This window comes from Plecotus auritus, assembly GCF_963455305.1.
Source record: "Plecotus auritus genome assembly, chromosome: 12".
In the NCBI taxonomy this organism is placed as follows: Eukaryota; Metazoa; Chordata; class Mammalia; order Chiroptera; family Vespertilionidae; genus Plecotus; species Plecotus auritus.
Window position 1 is genome coordinate 32,872,059 of NC_137778.1, and position 16,747 is coordinate 32,888,805.

At 49.2% G+C, this 16,747-nt stretch overlaps 1 protein-coding gene across 1 annotated transcript; it reads left to right on the top strand.

Moving 5' to 3' along the window:
• Positions 1-11,849: 11,849 nt before the first annotated feature.
• LORICRIN (loricrin cornified envelope precursor protein) lies at positions 11,850-15,588 on the top strand. The gene has a single exon (XM_080647322.1). It carries the CDS (start codon positions 14,052-14,054, stop codon positions 15,381-15,383), a length of 1,332 nt encoding a protein of 443 aa, XP_080503448.1. The 5' UTR covers positions 11,850-14,051; the 3' UTR covers positions 15,384-15,588.
• The last annotated feature ends 1,159 nt before the right edge of the window (positions 15,589-16,747 follow it).

The window sequence follows — 16,747 nt, forward strand, 5'->3', positions numbered from 1 at the left end:
CCAGCAACCTTTCAGTATACAGGACGATGCTCAACCAACTGACCCACTCCGGCTGGGCGGTGATGAGGTTAAATGAAGTAACAGGTGGAGAACAATTAACATAGTGCTTGGCAAACAGTGTGTGCTCAACAAACAGTAGTTACTATCGTTAGTAACAAAAGCATTAAGTATTGAATGAGTGTCTCAGAGAAGAGCATAGAAGAGAATTGGACAAAAGGGACAAGGCTAGCCAGACCCTTAATTCAACATCAACCACAGGGAAGGCAAACCCACTGGAGAAAATATGGCCCTAAAACATTCCTCTGGTCAATTCTCCACCCTCAACCCCACATGGACACTGGACATTTTCCCATCAGAGCTTCATTCTTTTGAGTATAATTCTGAACCTTGTAAATTGTGTGCCCCTGGATGAAGGCCCACTTTTGTTTGTTTGTTTCCCATTTTAATAAACACATCAAAAAGAAATGCATTAGTTTTTTCAGCTCTTTCCATTTTAATTATTTCTCAATTATGAAGCCCCACTCTGAACGACTACCCAACATCTACACTGTAATTTAAATATATTCAGTTCACCAACATTTAATTAAACTCCTACTATTGTTCAATAGTTTTTCCAAATAATAGACCTTGTTTAATCCTTATAACATCCAGAAAACATAGGCAAAGGAAATACATTTTACACGTAAATAGTTTCAGAAGGTTAAGTAACATGACGTGTGGGCCCATGGCTAGTGAGTGATAACACCAGGATTCCACCTGGTCAGCTCCTGAAAGGAGATCTCTCTCAGGTGCAGCAACCGTCCCAGCAGGGAGAGAGCTGGGCCTTCTGAACCTTGCCCTGCGACAGGTGAGCATGGGGTAGGACTCCTGCACCACAGTCTGATTTCCCAGGGGGGTGTTTGGAACCTCCAAAGGGAAACAGCAGGGCCCATGTTATAATCGAGGGTTTTGGAAACCTCAATAATTCACTTCCCTCCTTCAGTTTTTCCCATATTCCGTTATTATTTAACACTTTTCTCTAGATCAACTCACTTTTTTTTTCTTCACCAAATTTATGTTAAAAGGTATATTACCAAAATATTATTCCTTTTACCTCATTCTAAGCAATAATATCTATATCTGTATATATCTATATATATCTATATATATCTATATATATCTATATATATCTATATATATCGATATATATCTATATATATCTATATATATCTATATATATTGATATATATCTATATATATCTCTATATATATATCTCGATATATATAGATATATATAGATAGATATATATATATGGAGAGAAAATATGCAAATTAGGCCGGGACGCCAAAACGAGTCACGACCAGAAAGGAGGAGGTTGCCTGCGCAGGTGAGGCCCAGAGTGGAGAAGGATACAGAGACGCGGAGTGGGGGGGGGGGGGGCTGGCGAGCTGCCACGCCCCAGCTTGGGCCGGCCCCCCAGAGCCGGAGTGGACACGGACAGGGACAGGGGAGCCGGCCCGCAGCCTCCGCAGCCGAGCGCAGGCCCTGAGAGGAGACGGTGGGCCCGCCTCCTGTGGAAGCGGCGCAGCTCCCTCCCGGCTCCCATGGGCGCCAGTGGCTCACTTCCACCTCCCGCGGAAGCAGCACGGCTCCCGGCTGGCACGCTGCAATTCCCGCCGGCTCCCACGGAAGTGGCGGGCGGCCCACTGCACGTGATATTGCGCGATGGGCTACTAGTAAAAAGTATAAATGATAAAAGGTGTTCGTTCTAATACACATTAAAAGTGGTGCACTGGGCCCTGGCCAGGGGGCTCAGTTGGCTGAGCATCATCTCATACACCAAAAGGTTGCAGGTTCAATCCCCGGTCGGGTCACAGGGAGGCAACCAATTGACGTTTCTCTCTCACATCGATGTTTCTCTCTCTCCCTCTCTCTCTAAAAATCAAAAAACAAAACAAAACAAAACATCAAAAACATATCCATTGGTGAGGATTTTAAAAAAGTGGTGCGTAGCTATAAACATTTCTAGAAACTATATCAAATTTTATAAAAATATCACCTTTATATACTATTCATGGCTTGAAGAGAAGAAAATAAAATTTTACTTTGACAATCTATCCACATTAACAAATGAATGAAAATATTAAACCCATTAAGATCTTTTGAAGATCAAAAGTAACTTTTTAATAACATTTTACTCATTCCCTTTGCCAATTACCATCCATTATTTTACATGTGTAAAATAATTGTTTTCGCCTCTATCCACAGTCTTTTAACATGAATAAATCATTTTTTAAGGGAGGGGCAATGGGAAGGACTCTTTTTTTCCCCCTATTCATTCTCAAATGCTCAAATGAGTGGTTTATATTTCCAGATTCCATTTCCTAATCTTTTCTCCCAATTAGAAATGTCCACTCCATAGCCCAGGGTTGAAATTTAGTTATCTCTTATATTGACCCAATAAGTGTGAGGTTGGTATTATTTCACATCCTGTTTTTTATTGAATTTATTGGGTGGCATTGGTTATATAGGTTTCAGGTATAGGATGCTATAATACATCATCTGTATGTAAGTTATATTGTGTTCATCACCCCACATATTCTGCATTAAGGTCAAGTGACTTGCTCCAAATTCCAAGACTAACAAGGAAAGAACTCAGGATTCAAATACCTATTCTAGCACAAACTCTACTGTTCTCCTAAAGGAAATAAAAGAAGTGATGCATAGCTATTAAATAAGGAGGGCTGTGATTCGCCCAGGGCAAAGCACACCTCACTTTATGTAACTCTTCTATAATCCAGGGGGATTATGAGGAATGAAATGTCCTAATTAATCATGGAGAGCAATTAAATACCATGAGTAAGTAAATCAGATGTTAATATCACAGTCATCTGGATAATCAAATCACACCAATAACTCAGAAACCTTTTCTGACATCCACATAAAAACTTCTAAAACTGTGTAATCACGATTATCTCCCCTCTTTGGGGACCAAACAGGCCCTATAAGATTTTGGAGTTGCCAGAATTAGATCAGAAAACCCAAAGTTGGGGAGGGTGGGAAAGTCATTTATTCTGACTAAACTTGAACCAGCGGTGTTACAAATCCTGAAACAAATCTGTCCTTCCTCTCCCTCCCTCTCTTCTCTACTTCTTTTTCTTTAAATTTTCTTTTCCAAACACAGTTTACATCCAGTATTATTTTGTATTAGTTTCAGGTGTACAGCATAGTGGTCAGACAATCATAAACTTTACACAGTGTTTCCCCTGATATTTTCAGTACCCACCTGGTACCATCCATATTTATTATAATATTGTTGACTATATTTCCTACACTGTATCTCCTTCCTTCTTTCCTTCCTTCCTTCGTTCCTCTTTCAATAAATATTGACTCAGTGCCTGGTATGTCCACAGGCTCCAGGTTTACCAAGAGCTTCAAGGCCACTCCTGCCCTCCAGGAGCAAACAACCTTGTCAGGGAGGTGAAAATAGGACAGGCACTTAATGTCCTCCCCACCTAGATTAAAATACCTGATATCCAGGCCACTGAGGATTCCAGAAGTAGAAGTTCATTCATCCATCCGTCCTATCAGCATTCACTGTGGGCTGTGCCAGGCCTTGTGCTGGGTGCTGGAGATGCAAGACAATGTTTGAACAAGGTTGCCCTTCCAAGGAGACCTCAGTCTAGTGCAGCTGTGGGCAAACCACGGCCCACGGGCCGGATCCGGTTGTTCTATCCGGTTCTCTTGCTCTCCCCTCCGCTCCTTTACTTTGAATTTATATTAGTTCACACAAACACTCCATCCATGCTTTTGTTCCGGCCCTCCGTTCCAGTTTAAGAACCCATTGTGGCCCTCGAGTCAAAAAGTTTGCCCACCCCTGGTGTGCTGGGGATGCTCTCTCCATCAGACTGGGTTCTGGGGACGGCTTCTTAGAGGTGATGTTGGGTGGAGTATTGAAAGTAAGTCAAAGTTAGACAAATGAAGGAAAGAAGACATTCACAGATGTGGGGAAAAGCACAGGAAAAACTATGAAGGCATTAAACGCAGCCTGGCTCAGCGGGGTATGGGGTGTCTGGAGCAGAATGCTCCCGTAGGGAAATAATCAGACGTGGGCAGAACCTGAGCCACAAAGGGCCCTTTGGACTAAGAAATCTGGGTTTCATCCATATGTGGGGGCACTAAAGATGTTTAGCAGAAGAATGACGTAATCAGGGCAAATCCACTGGCACGGAGAGTGACGTGAGTTAGTTCCTCACACAACGCAGTTGCTGTGGGCACCGAGGGCTGGCTGACAGGTGAGAATCAGAGAGCAGCCCTGGGGCTTGGGGAGAGTGCCCGCAATCCCGTGTCTTCCCAGGAAAGGGGGCGGGTTCTGTGAGAAAGAGTCGGGTGTGAGGAGAGATATTAAACCCTGTGGAGGGCAGGGCTTTGGAGGAGAGAAGACAGACACACATACACACATATATACACATACATCGCAAACACACACATCATACATACACACATACACACACATCACACACACACATCCAGACACATCGCGCACACACACACATACTCACACGTATACACAACACATAGATATATACATATGCACACATATCACATGGACACACACATATGCATACATTTAATGGCAATATGTGAGCCCAAGTCCAAACCTGGAGAGACCTGCCCACAGTTTTCCCTGCTCTCCAATCCTCACTCTACGCCCGCCTCTTCCAAGGTGCTCCCAGTTGCTCTTTTCTCTGCATCTCCTTGTCTCGTGGGCTGTTGGCTGGCATTGCACTCAACATCCTACCTGACTTCTCCAAATTCCTACTGAACTGCGGACTCCTTGTCTGCCCCGTCCCCATACCTCCTCACATACACTGAACGGTTGCTTCTGACCACACGCCCCAGGGAATCCTGGCCCAGAAGCCTGTGAAGAGATGGCATTTGAGGAGACAAGATGAAAACAACCTTTGGGGGAAAACGATGACTCTGTGGTGTTAGACAGTCTAGGGGAAACCGAGTCACCAGGTTCTGCACAAGGAGAATCAGGGGAGACGAGAAGTAAAGGGTTGGGGGTTCCCCACACAACAAACCTTTCTCCTCACCTACTATGCGGCCACACTGCGCACCTGAAGGAAGATAAAGTCCCTGCTAGCGTCTACCTGAGAGACAACCACGACCCAACGAAATTCAATAACAAGTTCTCAAGAGTACAGAGGTCAAGGGACAACTGGAAGGTCTAAGGGCACTAGAGCACAACCATTAAAATGGTTGAGTGTTTGAATGGTTGAATGCTTACAGAGACTATGAGGGGTCATAGGAATATGGGGGTCACATGGAAAACGTCACATGGACAATCAGCACCCAAAATCAAGAGTTTACATACAGGGGAAGGATACATAAAAGAAAAAAAAGAGCAATGTAAAAAAGAGTCACCAAAACTTTCACAGCCGTTGCATTTGGATACTGGAATTATGAGTGACTTTTTTTTCCTTTGCTTTGCTTTCCCATTTGTACTGAGGCCACTTCTTCTTCCTTTACATTTTTACAGCAGAATGGCTTCCTAGAGGATTAGGTGGCAGTTCCCCGACCCAAGGGGAATCACTGCCAAGGAGCACTGAGGAGCCAAATTAATCCTTCTCTGGATTCAAAATGACATAGGCTAATTACAGGAAAATCTAAAGCAAGCCAGCCTGCCCACATGCCTTTCTTAACCCCCTGCAATTATACCCACCCCGGGAATGACACCCTGCAAGGTTGCTCATAACCCAGCCAACTTTCCTCACGGGTCCTCCTGCTGCACCCGCCCTCCTCCTCCACACTCAGCTCTGGCCAGGAATCCTCTTGGAGAGAGAAGTCCCCCTAATGTCCCTGATTTGAGCCCGAGGTTGGCACCTGGGGGGGATGAGAGTCTCTGTGCTCTTTCCCAGCAGCTCATGGTCTTGTCATCCCATCTGGTTCCTTCCTTGTCACTGCCTCTGCCCCTCCTCATCTCTCCCTCCTCTGTTCCGAGAGGGGCCATGGGAGGAGGGGCACAAAGGAAACCTGGAGGGAGTAAGTCAGACGGCCTTAATAGGTGAAGAAACTGAGGCCTGGGAGACAGTGCCTTGCCCAAGCTCGCAGGTCATTGGCTCTGGGGCCAGGTTTAGAGCACAGGCCCAACAGGACCCCGAAACCTTCTCAGAAGAGAGGAGATTCCGATCCCTACCATTCAGAACACACGGGAGACTAGCAAACCTCACAACACCCCCTGGTGCTGCTTCAGGTCCGGCCAGAAAGCTGACCCCTGGGCCGTAGGAGGATAGGCTCTCTGGAAAGCCATAATCCAAGAGATACTCTGAAAAATACAAAGCAGAGACAATGGGAGAATCAGGCACTTTGGGTGAAAGATGGGGGATGGACAGGGCGAGCAGTTTGCCGTGGACAATTTATTTAAGTTACTTGCCATGGAAAACTAACTCAGATTACATTTGTCCTTGGATATGAGACTAAATTCTCATCATCTCTTTGGCTAATCAACAAATACTTTGCAAATATTCATGTGGAGGCCTAGCCCTGAGTTAGATAGGAACATGAAGATTTAGACAGGTTCTGATCTTGCCTGGATGGCCATTTTAGCCAGAAGGGAAGGCTCTAGAAATCTGTTCCATATTTGGGCAGTGGCTTCACAGGCCATCATCTCGGAAGTCTCTGAGTACATGGATGAACCCAAAGGGAGTCAATAAAGACCTAGCAACCAAATCATGATTGTTTCCACCCTTTTAAGCAGTGGGAAGATTTGTCCCAAGTCATCCACCTAACTTCCACAAGTTCAGCTATTGAAATAAGGAGTATCGTTTGAAGAATGAAGGGTAACCAGCAAGTCGGAGGAACAAGGTTTACTGGTCAAGACAGAGACTGGACCCAGATTCTGGTTTTCAGTAGTAAATCCTAGACACCACCGTCTGTGGGTGAGAGAGGAGTCACACCACAGCCCGCAGCAGCCTCAGGGGGATTCCCGAAAGCAGCACTTAAGGATCAAAGTTGACTTAGGACCTACCCAAAGGTCATGACTACAGGGATGATTACTGTCTAAAAATTTTAGGCTACTCTTCCTTCGTTTTCCTTTTGCTGGACCACTACCAAACGCTGTGGTTACTTTTTGATATCTTCCTCCTTCGAAACAGATATTCCTAATAAGAAGCCTGTAATAATTGAATGTGCTCATCTCATTTTCTTCTTTTTTCCCCCAAGAGGGCCACAGTGGGAGGAAGAAAATGAATTAAGAACAAAAGTGAAAGCATTCCATGGGTGTTTGTGTGAGAACAGAGAACAAAAATGTAAGAAAAGGGGAAACAACGTTGTGAACGTCAGAGACAGAAGAGAGTGAACATTGCAGTGTGGTATGGAGATTTGGTGGCATTTTTACTTCTTTTGTGTATTCCACTTTACACGTTAAGAGACGTCCAGGCTTCCATCAGTTATAATTATCTCCATCATTAAAGGCATTTATACCGTTTTTAAAAAATTGGGTTTGAAACCGAAATGGAAAGGGCGCTTATCTCGCTTGTCAGTGAGCCCAGCAAAGAAGAAGCACGTTGACTCTGTTAGCTCTGTGAAAGCTTTAAGCCGAAGAGCCTAAAAGGCTATGTGTGTAAGGTGCTCCTGCTTTTTCTTCTGTCACATTGATTTCCTGGTTCCATTGCCTCGGGATCCATTTAAAACAGCGTGGATTAGCCCCCCTGAATTTCAGTGGACTGGCTGGTCAAGGCCTAGCTGGTCAGACAGGCTGGTCAAGGACTGGCTGGTCAAGGAGCCAATATTCTTGGACCACGCTGCACACAGTCCTGCGAGGCCTCATGAGACCCTGCCTGACCAAGAGCAGGACTGGGGTCCACAAGGGCTGCTCACTGCTCCTCCCTGTTGGTCAAGTTTGCATATGAGCTCAGGAGGTAGGCCCTGAGCCCTCAGGCTCCCAGCAGTTGCCCATCTGTGAAAGGGCCTTGTGAAATCAGCAATTTACTTCCAGGCCCAGAGGCTAGAGCGCCCAGGCCCAGCTCATGAATAAAAACTTTTGCTGTCATTTTTAACTACTCCCTGGTCTCACTGCCAACACTGGAAGTACTCTTGTCAGGAGAAAGCAGAAAGTCACGCCCTGATTCTACAGTGGATCTCGGGGAGGGACGGGGAAGGAGGAGGTGCTGGGGGAGGGGGAGCCGAGATCCTGGTTCAGCCTTAGCTTTGGGAAGTAGTTTAGCCTGTCTGGGCCTTGAGTTCTTCATCTATCTTTGCAAATATTGGGCTTGATTGGATGCTCTCTACATGTCCTTCCAGCTCCTGAGTCTACCAATGCATGGAATTGTCCCTAAGGAGCTGGGAGCATCCATGAGAGCAAATTGTTCCCTGTCTCCCAGAGGGCATGGAGCGGAGCCCCACTGCGCATCACCCCTTCCTTCTGCCTAATACTGACCTAAAAAGAACAGCTACATAGCGCTTGCAAAGAATGCAAAGTTTAAGATCAGAAGATCTGAATCTGAATTCTGGCTTTGCCACCTCACGGCTGTGGGAATTTGAGAATCCCATTAGCCTCTAGGAGCCGCTTCTCATTTGGGAAATGAGGATATACTATTACTGAGCACACAGGACTATTGTGAGGAATGAACAAGACACACATGTGACAGCAGTCCATGAACTGAGAGTCTGTGCACCCGGGAAGCATGTGAGCCAGGCAAGCATGTCTCAGGGGCACATGCTAGCCCACAAGCCAGGTGGGAACCCACAAACCACGCAGCTGTGGTCCTCCTCCACGCAAAGAGCCACAGGAGAACCTGGAAGGGTCTCAAGAGTCCATACATTCTGGTAAAGCCCCAGGGGGTGTAAACTCTATGAAACTTAGGATGCAGAGTAAAGAACCAATGAGGACCATCCTCTCAAGGACAGTTGTCACTTGAAAAAGGAGACAAGGCTACTTGGGTGTGTTACTTGCAGGCTGGAACCAGTACACTCGTTCCTTAAGGTCTTGGAGAGGGAAAGCGGCCAGGGAGATGGGATCAGTGGGTGGGATGAACCTCCGGAAGCTTCCTGGAGAAGGAGTTCCAGAGCTGTGAGCCACTCAGGCCCTGGCCTTCTCCCAGACCTCTAAGCTGTTCTCCCCACTTAGCAACCAGAGTCAGCCACCTCTTCAAACTGCTCACCCAGGAGGGCTGGAGAGAGGAGAGACAGGGAGCCGACAGGGTGCCGAGCTCTGAGATACCTCCCGGGCCCACAGTCTAAGAGAAATAAACGATGCTATAGGCTTCCAAACTCTTCGCCTGCCCTGTGTTCATTTTCCTTTACAAAGCACCTGTTGCCATTTTTCCCTCAATTACGACTTTGTGAGCATTCGTGCATAGCTTTAGATCAGGGGTCCTCAAACTTTTTATTTTTTATTTATTTTTTTTAAAATATATTTTATTGATTTTTTACAGAGAGGAAGAAAGAGTGATAGATAGTCAGAAACATCGATGAGAGAGAAACATTGATCAGCTGTTTCTTGCACACCTCCTACTGGGGATGTGCCCGCAACCAAGTTACATGCCCTTGACCGGAATCGAACCTGGGACCTTTCAGTCCGCAGGCTGACGCTCTTCCACTGAGCCAAACCGGTTTTGGCAAGGTCCTCAAACTTTTTAAACTGGGGGCCAGTTCACTGTCCCTCAGACCGTTGGAGGGCCGGACTATAGTTTAAAAAAAAAACAACTATGAACAAATTCCTATGCGCACTGCGGGCCCAGGACGAGTCGGCTGCTAAGCAGGACAGGCAGCGGCACCCGGCGGGCCGGATAAATGTCCTCAGCGGGCTGCATGTGGCCCGCGGGCCGTAGTTTGAGGACACCTGCTAGATACTCAAAGACTGTGATGAATGGGCTTCTATCAGATTGAGGGTCCTCAAATTTAAGCGCTATAATCACTCCTCAGATGGAGGATTGCCTGGGCACAGTGACCATGTCTCCCTCAAACCAGGGCTGTTAGCCAATGGGTTGCAAGAATCCACTTCAACTCCTATTAATGCCTCGCACCGCACTGGGCACTGTGAAACATCTGCTTTACGGCTGTCCCCTCTAAGGACACATGTCCAGGCAGGAACCGTGTCCTCATCCGTCAGGCTGCAGACCTCAGACATGCCGCAAGCACATTGTAAGGTTACATGTCTAAAGGCCATACATCTTAAAAGCCTGGCATGCCAAGTCTTACAAAACTTTAAATACCTAAGTGTAGTAATTCTACAAACTTCCATCATTTCCTCACTGATATGCTGCAATGAGATCACCAGTTGCTGTCCTTATAGATGGCCCATTGGGACTTCTGGTCCAGAGGGTAAAATGGGGAAGCGGGGTCATGTAGTCACACCCCAGGCAAGGTTAACTCGGGCTGAGAGCCACAGGATCCGGCACTGCTCTCGGCACTACGTTGCATCGGCCTCTTCTGCAAGTTAACAAAGTAAATGGCTAGTTAGGTTTTTCTTACATGCTCTGTAGGGTGGCAGAGGCACACAAGGAGTTACCCCCTACCCAAATCTACCAAGGAGATCCATGCACATCTTTGAAAGCCTTCGGCCTCTTCCCTGATGCTTAGCGTAGTGCCCAGTACACTGGTGTTGGCTACACTCGTGAAAAAGCATTCGGTTCTTCAATCTGATAGAATGAAAAAAACAACACATATCTTATCTTCCTTAGAACGTAAATCCTCCAAAGTAGCATGGGTAATTTGAAGATTAGCTCTTTGAGGTCACCTGCACTTGAGGTGCCCGAACTTTGCAATTTCATAGAGAAGTAACACCCCCCTCAAAATATATATATATAGTTAATAACTAATATATGACAGCCAAATTTTCATTTTGACAAGGACATGAAAGAAACAACTACAATTTCCTATCACTTTTAAAAGAAATGATATTTTAACAACAAAGAAAGGTTGGGAGGCCATGATTTCAGAATGAAAGGGTTTCCTTCTCAAGCACGCACTGCGGACTATCCTTTTCCTTACATTTCCCTGAGGACTAAAGACACCCAGAGGGACAACAGGGACCCACAGAGCAGCGCTAGAACCATGGTCCCCACAGGCTCCTCTCTCCAGTACAGCCCGAATGCAAAAACTGTTTCGTACCCATGGCAATCACCTATCTGGCAGCTGTTTCCCTCCAAAATCTCCATGTGCTTCAGCCTCAAACTGAGAAACCTGCCTTTTCAACAGACCCTCCCATCGCCCTCCTGGCCATCCTCTGAGGAGGGAGTCCCTGTGTTCACCAGGGCTCATGCTGTCCACACTAAAACGAGTGCCACCAGTTTCTAAAGGTCGCAGCCTAATCAGGATCATCTGCTTCATTAAAACTCCACCTTAATTAAGCATCAATTTATTATTGGAGCTGTCGTTACAACACACGGCTGGGTGGAACAAAGTTCAAATGTGGCATCTTAAACAATAGCAATTGAGTTCCAGTGATGAAAGAAGGGGGAGCAGGCTGTTCTGCACACACAGAGGGGATGGTACTGGCCCAGGGTCAACAGGAAAGTTTTCTTTCCCTAGAGAAGAGCTTGCCTCAACTCATCTCCTGACCATGGGGTCCAAGGGTAGTCCAAGTTAGAGGTAAGAATGTGCTGTTCTGGGAGAAAACAATAAAAAGAACAGCATCGCCCTAACCGGTTTGGTTCAGTGGATAGAGCATCGGACTGCCGACTGAAAGGTCCCAGGTTCGATTCTGGTCAAGAACATGTACCTTGGTTGCGGGCACGTCCCCAGTAGGGGGCGTGCAGGAGGCAGCTGATCGATGTTTCTCTCTCATCGATGTTTCAAACTCTCTATCTCTCTCCCTTCCTCTCTGTAAAAAAATCAATAAAAAATATATATTTTAAAAAAAAGAACAGCATCACCTCTGCACTTTGCATAAAACTATTTTCTCTTGACAAGCCTATGAAACAGGTGTTACTATTCCTATCTGATGTGCAAGGTAACTGAGCTTGTTCATTCAACAGCCAACAAATACTGACTCAGAGTCTCCTGTGTACAGGCACCAGGTAAGGTGCTGTGGCTTTGTCAAGGTGACACAGCTGGCAAGTACCAAAGGGAGCACCTAACCCCAGACACCTAACCCCAAGTTTATTCATTCCATGGCTGTCTCCCAGGCTGAGGTCACTGTTGCCACACAAGGCCGCAGGACACCAAAGCCAAAGGGCTGTGGTGGCAAGGACCACATGGTGGATCTCTAGCTGGCTCCTCAGCAAGGAAAGTCAGTATCGATTATCAATTCCCACAGACCCCTGCTGTCCCAGGAACAAATCAAAGTGGCCACCAGTGTCCCATTAGTTACGGCAGTATCCACGGTGTACAACCCCGAATTGGGTGCAAGGGTTTCATTCACTCTCTCAAGCTAGTGGGCCAGACAGAAACATCTCAGCAAAGCACATGAGACCCTGGGGGAGAAACATTGGTCAAAGGAGGAGCAAGCTCTCTTTAGAGTTACGAAGATTTCCTAGCAATGGGATCAGAAGCCAAACTGTGGGATTTGAAAGGTCCCCCTCCTTCGGCCAAAGACTGAAATCTCCAGTGTGATTCCCTTAGGCCATCTCAAGAGTCAGTCAGGGACATACTCCTCAAGCATGGCCCTCTGGTTATGGCATGCACCCTGGGCCAGAGGATTGGAAAACAATGTCAGTCATCCACTCTGGCTGGCCGTCCCCCTGCCCAGCCTGCCGCACAGTTGCATCAGAAAAGGGGCCAGTCACACACTAGGCTGCCCATCTCAAGAATGCCAAAATCTTTATGAATGCTTGCAATCACAGGGGGGTGGGGCGGCAACGTGGGTCACATAACAGGTCAAACACAAGAGACGGGGCCCGATCAATAGGTGAGTCACGGGTAGAGTATAAAACCTCAGAAGCTCCAGTGCTCTTCACACAGCCAGCATCTCCCTCTCCTCACTCACCTTCCTTTGGGTAAGTGTGGGCTTACTGGCCCTGGTCTTTTCAGCGGGTCTGGCTCAGGCCTGCAGAGGCTAGAGCAGGGGATGGACAGGCAAGGTCTCTCTTTGCTTTGGAAGCTACTGGACCTCTGGTTTCCCAACTGCATTCGTGCTTAGAGGGGATTCAGGCAGGAAAGAAAGGGGGGGCGGCGGTGCTGGGCTGATGCTGTGGAGATGGTGTTTCTTGTCTTCTGGCCAGAATGTAAACTTCACAAAGCAAGGCTGTTTCCTATCTCTCAGGCACCCCTGTAGGGGCCAGGCCTGGTTCTGGGCACAGGGAGACACTCTACAGAGACTGTCCCAGAAGGCCTGGGACTGGGTTGTCAGGAGAGGCGGAGCCTACTCTCAAGGAGTAGAAGGGAGAATGAGTCAGAGAATGCTGCTGATGGGAGAGATTTTAGGAGCCGTCAGAACCCCGAAGCTTGTTTTACAGAGAGAGACGTTCTGAGAGGGAAATGACTTGTGAGATGCTGGGATCCAACTTCCTACTAGTCCAGTCCCCTAGACCAAGGTTGGACTTAAGTGGTAAAGGCGGTGGTTGACGCATCGGGTGAGAGATGGTGATCCAAAAGACCAATGGAGTCCAGGCAGGACCACGGGGGAGCCTCCCTTTTCGGATAACTGTCCCGGATCATGGCCAAGCTCAGTGGGATAGACCAAGAGCTTGAACTAAATGTTTTTGCAGAGAATATGTTACAGCAGCTTTCTGATTTTCTGACAAATCCTTTGTTGTGCAGGGGATGAGTAAAATCCCCACCCTATGTGAAGGTTTGTGGTATTCTATTTGCACTCATTGAATCAGTGTTGGGACTGGAAGAAACCTGAGAGATGACGTACTCCAACCTCTCACTTTACAGGAAGTGAGGAAATAGGAGTGTGGGTCCTTTGCTCCAAAATCACACAAGAGGCCAGAGGCAGAGCTGGGGAGAGAAAAATGGGCACCACTAACTAGGCTACATAGGTAGAGCTTGGGAAAAAGAGAGGACGCAACTCCTTTTCTGAAGAGCACCCCTCCTAGGAATCCCAGCTGAGAGCTCTCCGGGATCTGAACAAGGAGAGCATGAAGCCTGGCCAACATGCTGCTCTGGGTGATGGGCTGCCATGTCTACAGCTGCCTCCTCTCCTTCATCCTCTCGCCACTGGTCCATAATGCTCTCTGCTCTCCTTCCAGGGTTTCCTTCCACCTCAGAGAAGATGTCTCAGAAAAAGCAGCCCACCCCCCAACCCCCCGTGTTCTGCGGGAAATCCTCTGGCGGCGGCGGCGGCGGCGGCGGCTACTATAGCGGCGGCGGCGGCTCTGGCGGCTGCGGCGGTGGCGGCGGCAGCTCCGGAGGCTGCGGCGGTGGCGGTGGAGGCGGTTCCGGAGGCTGCGGCGGCGGCTCCGGAGGGGGCATCAAGTATTCCGGGGGCGGCGGCTCCGGCGGCGGAGGCTCTGGCTGCGGTGGCGGCTACTCCGGCGGTGGCGGCTACTCCGGCGGCGGCGGCAGCTCCGGTGGCTGCGGCGGTGGCTCCGGAGGGGGCATCAAGTATTCCGGGGGCGGCGGCTCCGGCGGCGGAGGCTCTGGCTGCGGTGGCGGCTACTCCGGCGGCGGCGGAAGCTCCGGTGGCTGCGGCAGCAGCGGCGGCGGCGGCGGCGGCTCCGGAGGGGGCATCAAATACTACGGGGGCGGCGGCTCCGGCGGCGGCGGCTCTAGCTGCGGTGGCGGCTACTCCGGCGGCGGCGGCGGCGGCTCTGGCGGCTGCGGCGGCGGCGGCGGCGGCTCTGGAGGGGGCATCAAGTACTACGGGGGCGGCGGCTCCGGCGGCGGTGGAGGCTCCAGCTGCGGTGGCTACTCCGGTGGCGGCGGCTCCGAGTGCGGTGGCTACTCCGGTGGCGGCGGCTCCGAGTGCGGTGGCTACTCTGGCGGCGGCGGCTCCGAGTGCGGTGGCTACTCTGGCGGCGGCGGCTCCGGCCAGCAGATCTGCCAGAGCTACGGAGGCGGCTCCTCCGGCGGCGGCGGCGGCGGTGGCTGCGGCGGCGGCTCCTCCGGCGGCGGCGGCGGCTGCGGGGGCGGCGGTTACTCCGGTGGCGGAGGTTACTCCGGCGGCTGCGGCGGGGGCTCCTCTGGCGGTGGCGGAGGCTCTGGCGGCTACTCCTCCCAGCAGACCACCCAGACCTGTTGCGCGCCCCAGCAGTGCTACGGCGGGGGGTCGTCTGGCGGCGGCGGCGGCGGCGGCTCTGGCGGCTGCGGCGGCGGCTCCTCTGGGGGCGGCTGCTACTCCGGCGGTGGAGGCGGCGGCGGATCTGGCTGTGGCGGCGGCTCCTCTGGGGGCGGCGGCGGCGGCTCCGGCTGCGGTGGTGGCTCCTCCGGGGGCGGCTCCGGGAGTGCCAAGTGCGTCCCGGTCTGCCACCAGACCCAGCAGAAGCAGGCGCCTACCTGGCCATGCAAATAAGGCCCGCGGGACGCCACGGAGGCGCGGGAGCTGGAGGTGTTCTTCGTGGGCGCCGATGGGCTTAGTGTTCTCGTGATAATGCCATGAGGTTCCAAATCCTTAACGTTTTAACCCACCTGGAAGAAGCCATTGAACACTCGTGCTGTATCTTGTTCTACCGTTTTCTCCTTGGCTTCTGTACAACTACCTCCCAACCCCAATGCCTCCTCAGCCAATAAATTTGCTGATCATGAGAATTTCTGGGTATCCATGAGTCTTTGTAGCTTCCAAGTTCATTCATTCTACTCCTCTTCTCTCTTCCATTCACTCACCCATAGGTGTACATTCATGCAACACATGTATTTATTCTACTGGGGAGAGGGTGGGTGGGTAGATGGGAGTCAACAGGGGTGGGAAGAATGCCTGGCAGCCAAAGATATGAACTCTGATTTGGGGCTTAAGATCGCGAAGTGCTCCCCAAACACAAATATCTTGGGAAAAGATGTCAATAAAACAGCCCCTGTGCATTGAGTAGCCACCATGGGTCTTCTCATCGAGCTCAATGATTTTTAAAGACAGGGCTGCCCTGGGCAGATGCTCTCTCGCAGTCCCTACTCTGCAATGTCTGAAAGCAGGGCGGCTGCACCTTAGGGCCACCAAGCTTATGCTACCCAGACTGACAGGAGAAGGAGTCCTTGTGTCAGATGCTTATGAGCCTCTACAGTGAGTAAGACTGTTACTAGGCAGTTGTAGGGACAAGGGGTAGAGGAGCGGTTTCCTGCTGTCTTGAAGGAGCTTCATCAACTTAGGAAAACACAGCCTCCGTGTTTGAGATGTTAAACACCAGAACCAGAGAGGTCGTGGGGAAACACAGGAAGCCTAACACTTAACAAGAAAGAAGGTACAGTTACTCTATTAATTACACAATACAGAACATCCAAAGAGATTGGGAACATCAGCCAAGTCAGGAACTGTCTAGGGCCTAGGCCCTATGTCACATTCTGATTCTGTCTGCCATAAGTAAATGCCAATGTATTGATTTACTCAATGCAAATCACCTGCTACATGAATAAACCAAGGCATTCTCCCTACCCAATCACAGCTTGAGACAGAAAGACAAATCATCTCTCCCCAGCTCTTTCATTTTACAGTCACTACCACTTTCGTCATTTTACAAGAGTCCTTTATGGAGATCAAAACAAGTCTGAGCTTTAAAGACCGTAGAGTCCAACCACTGCATTGGACTTTTAAATGTCTTTAAAATTTCCTTCTTCTGTGAGGTTGCTAAGAGTTTTTATATGGTGGTTGAAAACTGAGGCGACACCGTGGAGTTTGTTCTCTAATCTATGAATGGAGTGAGTTATATGAATATATTTTTTCCATGT

Excerpts from the sequence above, each read along its gene's own strand:
- LORICRIN (XM_080647322.1), top strand. The coding sequence starts at position 14,052 with ATGTCTACAGCTGCCTCCTCTCCTTCATCCTCTCGCCACTGGTCCATA.